Source organism: Salvelinus namaycush, unplaced genomic scaffold, assembly GCF_016432855.1.
Source record: "Salvelinus namaycush isolate Seneca unplaced genomic scaffold, SaNama_1.0 Scaffold683, whole genome shotgun sequence".
Lineage (NCBI taxonomy): Eukaryota > Metazoa > Chordata > Actinopteri > Salmoniformes > Salmonidae > Salvelinus > Salvelinus namaycush.
This window is the reverse complement of record NW_024061401.1, coordinates 18,866-23,812: the sequence shown is the minus strand read 5'-3', so window position 1 is coordinate 23,812 and position 4,947 is coordinate 18,866. Positions and strand designations below refer to the sequence as shown.

The following is a 4,947-nucleotide window of genomic DNA, read 5'->3' as shown; positions in this document are numbered from 1 at the left end:
GTGTGTGTGTGTGTGTGTGTGTGTGTGTGTGTGTGTGTGTGTGTGTGTGTGTGTGTGTGTGTGTGTGTGTGTGTCGTGTCGTGTCGTGTCGTGTCGTGTCCAGTCTCAGGTAGAAGTCTCTTTCTCACTCTCCTTCTTTCTTTAGTGTCTTTAGACCTCTAGCTGTCTTCTGCCCATCCCTGTCTCTCCCTCTAAGTCTGTTCAGACCTCTGTGCCTTCCCGTGGGTATAGGATGCTTGCTGAGCCCAAGCCAGGGTAGAAATGCCCATTGAACTGGCTGAGGATGGGGCTGCTGTAACCCAGGGAGGAGTGGGTGGGCGAGGAGGAGAGGCCAGGAGGAGCCGGCAGCTGGGAAGCCCACTCCGAAGCACCTGAGCTAGGGCAGTAACTACCAAAACCCCCAGGCTGTGTAGGCCTCTGGGTCCCGTCCAGGGTAAGGGTTATGGGCAGGGCCTGGTTCAGCAAATCTCCTCCGATTACATTGGCTCCCCCAGATGCCACTCCAGACATCTCAGACAGGAAGCTGCTCAGGCAAGGGGCGGTACCTGAGGAGGAAGGGGAGGGGATTCTCTCTGGCGTGGGGGACATGTCGATCCCATGGTTGCTGGGGGGTTGGGGACTCCCCCGGTCATTGGGATCACCTGACTCCAGCCCTACTGACTCCCCCTCTCCTCCAGACAGCGAATCAGACTTCCTCTTCCTCTTACGACGGAAGTTTCCGTTGTCAAACATCTTCTCACAGTTTGGGTCTAGTGTCCAGTAGTTACCCTTACCTGGAAGAGAGAGAGTGAGGGAAAGAGAAAGGGGGGTGGGGGTGGGGTAGATTAGAATGTGTTTGGGGTTGACACATGGACTACTGACTGCATCATCTACTATCATTACTAAACACAGTTAATCTACCGTTCTATCACACGACTGTTACACACTCTAAAGACAAGCTGTTCTATCACTAGACTGTTACACACTCTAAAGACAAGCTGTTCTATCACTAGACTGTTACACACTCTAAAGACAAGCCGTTCTATCACTAGACTGTTACACACTCTAAAGACAAGCCATTCAATCACACGACTGTTACACACTCTAAAGACAAGCTGTTCTATCACTAGACTGTTACACACTCTAAAGACAAGCTGTTCTATCACTAGACTGTTACACACTCTAAAGACAAGCTGTTCTATCACTAGACTGTTACACACTCTAAAGACAAGCCGTTCTATCACTAGACTGTTACACACTCTAAAGACAAGCCGTTCTATCACTAGACTGTTACACACTCTAAAGACAAGCTGTTCTATCACTAGACTGTTACACACTCTAAAGACAAGCTGTTCTATCACTAGACTGTTACACACTCTAAAGACAAGCTGTTCTATCACTAGACTGTTACACACTCTAAAGACAAGCTGTTCTATCACTAGACTGTTACACACTCTAAAGACAAGCTGTTCTATCACTAGACTGTTACACACTCTAAAGACAAGCCGTTCTATCACTAGACTGTTACACACTCTAAAGACAAGCCACTCAATCACTAGACTGTTACACACTCTAAAGACAAGCCACTCAATCACTAGACTGTTACACACTCTAAAGACAAGCTGTTCTATCACTAGACTGTTACACACTCTAAAGACAAGCTGTTCTATCACTAGACTGTTACACACTGTAAAGACAAGCTGTTCTATCACTAGACTGTTACACACTCTAAAGACAAGCTGTTCAATCACTAGACTGTTACACACTCTAAAGACAAGCCGTTCTATCACTAGACTGTTACACACTCTAAAGACAAGCCGTTCTATCACTAGACTGTTACACACTCTAAAGACAAGCTGTTCAATCACTAGACTGTTACACACTCTAAAGACAAGCTGTTCAATCACTAGACTGTTACACACTCTAAAGACAAGCTGTTCTATCACTAGACTGTTACACACTGTAAAGACAAGCCACTCAATCACTAGACTGTTACACACTCTAAAGACAAGCTGTTCTATCACTAGACTGTTACACACTCTAAAGACAAGCTGTTCAATCACTAGACTGTTACACACTCTAAAGACAAGCTGTTCAATCACTAGACTGTTACACACTCTAAAGACAAGCTGTTCAATCACTAGACTGTTACACACTCTAAAGACAAGCTGTTCTATCACTAGACTGTTACACACTCTAAAGACAAGCCATTCAATCACTAGACTGTTACACACTCTAAAGACAAGCCATTCAATCACTAGACTGTTACACACTCTAAAGACAAGCTGTTCTATCACTAGACTGTTACACACTCTAAAGACAAGCTGTTCTATCACTAGACTGTTACACACTCTAAAGACAAGCCATTCAATCACTAGACTGTTACACACTCTAAAGACAAGCTGTTCTATCACTAGACTGTTACACACTCTAAAGACAAGCCATTCTATCACTAGACTGTTACACACTCTAAAGACAAGCTGTTCTATCACTAGACTGTTACACACTGTAAAGACAAGCTGTTCTATCACTAGACTGTTACACACTCTAAAGACAAGCTGTTCTATCACTAGACTGTTACACACTCTAAAGACAAGCTGTTCTATCACTAGACTGTTACACACTCTAAAGACAAGCCACTCAATCACTAGACTGTTACACACTCTAAAGACAAGCCGTTCTATCACTAGACTGTTACACACTCTAAAGACAAGCTGTTCTATCACTAGACTGTTACACACTCTAAAGACAAGCTGTTCTATCACTAGACTGTTACACACTGTAAAGACAAGCTGTTCTATCACTAGACTGTTACACACTCTAAAGACAAGCTGTTCTATCACTAGACTGTTACACACTCTAAAGACAAGCCACTCAATCACTAGACTGTTACACACTCTAAAGACAAGCTGTTCTATCACTAGACTGTTACACACTCTAAAGACAAGCTGTTCAATCACTAGACTGTTACACACTCTAAAGACAAGCTGTTCAATCACTAGACTGTTACACACTGTAAAGACAAGCTGTTCTATCACTAGACTGTTACACACTCTAAAGACAAGCTGTTCTATCACTAGACTGTTACACACTCTAAAGACAAGCTGTTCTATCACTAGACTGTTACACACTCTAAAGACAAGCTGTTCAATCACTAGACTGTTACACACTCTAAAGACAAGCTGTTCAATCACTAGACTGTTACACACTCTAAAGACAAGCTGTTCAATCACTAGACTGTTACACACTCTAAAGACAAGCCACTCAATCACTAGACTGTTACACACTCTAAAGACAAGCCACTCAATCACTAGACTGTTACACACTCTAAAGACAAGCTGTTCTATCACTAGACTGTTACACACTCTAAAGACAAGCTGTTCAATCACTAGACTGTTACACACTCTAAAGACAAGCTGTTCTATCACTAGACTGTTACACACTCTAAAGACAAGCTGTTCTATCACTAGACTGTTACACACTGTAAAGGAAAGTCACAATGGCTACTTAAAGTAAAGACACATCACAACTAAAGTAGACTTTTGACTTGACTAAAGATTAACAGCAGATTCACATTGGTCTGTCATGACAGATTTGGTTCTGGGTGCCAAGGTTAGATTCAAAATGAATAATTCAACCATCAAATACTGTCATACCTTAGATTGATTGGTTATTTTATTTTGTGGTCTTTTTGTAAAACAAACACATGATGTAGTTAGTCTTACCAGGATCGTCCTCGTCTCTGGGGACCTTCTTGAAGCAGTCGTTGAGTGACAGGTTGTGTCTGATGGAGTTCTGCCAGCCAGCCTTGCTCTTGTTGTAGAAGGGGAAGTTATCGGCCACGTACTGGTAGATCTGACTCAGGGTCAGCCGCCGCTCCGGGGCGCCGTGGATCGCCATGGCGATGAGGGCAGAGTAGGAGTAAGGCGGGCGTACCAGCTTCATCAGGTCTTCCTGTGAGGGCAGAGAGAACCAGCTCAGCTCCCTCCCAGGGACCCCCGCCCCGCTGGACCCCAGGTAGGGCCTCTGCATTCCGTAGTGCTGGGGGACGAAAGGGGGCCCGGGGTTACCTGGGGGCCCGGTGGTGGCCAGGTATGGGGGAGCATTGATGCCGGATCCGTTAAACCACAGGTAAGGGTTGGGGGAGGAGGTGCTGTAGTCGTAGGAGGTGGGGGTGGTGCGCTGGGGGCTGGGGAGCGATGGAGGGGGGTAGTAGCAGTCACTGTACATGCTGAGTTCTGGAGGTTCCTGGCCCAGGCTGGGGAACTGGGGGCCACAGCAAGGAGGAGACTGGCCCTGAGGTTCGAACGACGCCATGGTCAGAGTCTCTAGTCTCTCTCTCACCTGTGTTGTTCTGGTCCTTAGAAGATGATGACTGTTTCAGTGTCTGAGTTGTGCCCACGGGGTCTCTCTCTCTCTCTCTCTCTCTCTCTCTCTCTCTATCTCTCTCGTCTGTCGCTCACTCTCTTTGTGTGTGTGTCTCTCTCTCTCTCTCTCTCTCTCTCTCTCTCGTCTGTCGCTCACTCTCTTTGTGTGTGTGTGTCTCTCTCTCTCTCTCTCTCTCGTCTGTCGCTCACTCTCTTTGTGTGTGTGTGTCTCTCTCTCTCTCTCTCTCATCTGTCGCTCACTCTCTTTGTGTGTGTGTGTCTCTCTCTCTCTCTCTCGTCTGTCGCTCACTCTCTTTGTGTGTCTCTCTCTCTCTCTCTCTCTCGTCTGTCGCTCACTCTCTTTGTGTGTGTGTGTCTCTCTCTCTCTCTCTCTCTCTCTCTCTACACCTCTACCTCTACCTGTTTACTCTTTGCCCTCGCTCTGTCAGCACTGTCAACTGTTGTACAGGTTTTATCTGTTTCCCTGGCAACACCCGTTTATCCTGATTGGTTGTTTAGCCAGGTGAGGATTCTGACAGGAGTGTCTGTCAGCCAGTTCCTTCAGGCTCCCTCTCCACAGGAATATACACCCATACTCTTA

General features: G+C 45.9%; 1 protein-coding gene across 1 annotated transcript; it reads right to left on the bottom strand.

The window, feature by feature from the left end:
- Positions 1 to 201: 201 nt before the first annotated feature.
- On the bottom strand, positions 202 to 4,384 carry LOC120042428 (forkhead box protein I1-ema-like). The gene is made up of 2 exons (XM_038987266.1): positions 3,705 to 4,384; positions 202 to 773 (listed from the first exon to the last, which is right to left on the bottom strand). The coding sequence occupies exons 1-2, from the start codon at positions 4,294 to 4,296 to the stop codon at positions 202 to 204; spliced, it is 1,164 nt and encodes a 387-aa protein (XP_038843194.1). The 5' UTR covers positions 4,297 to 4,384.
- Between the last annotated feature and the right edge of the window lie 563 nt (positions 4,385 to 4,947).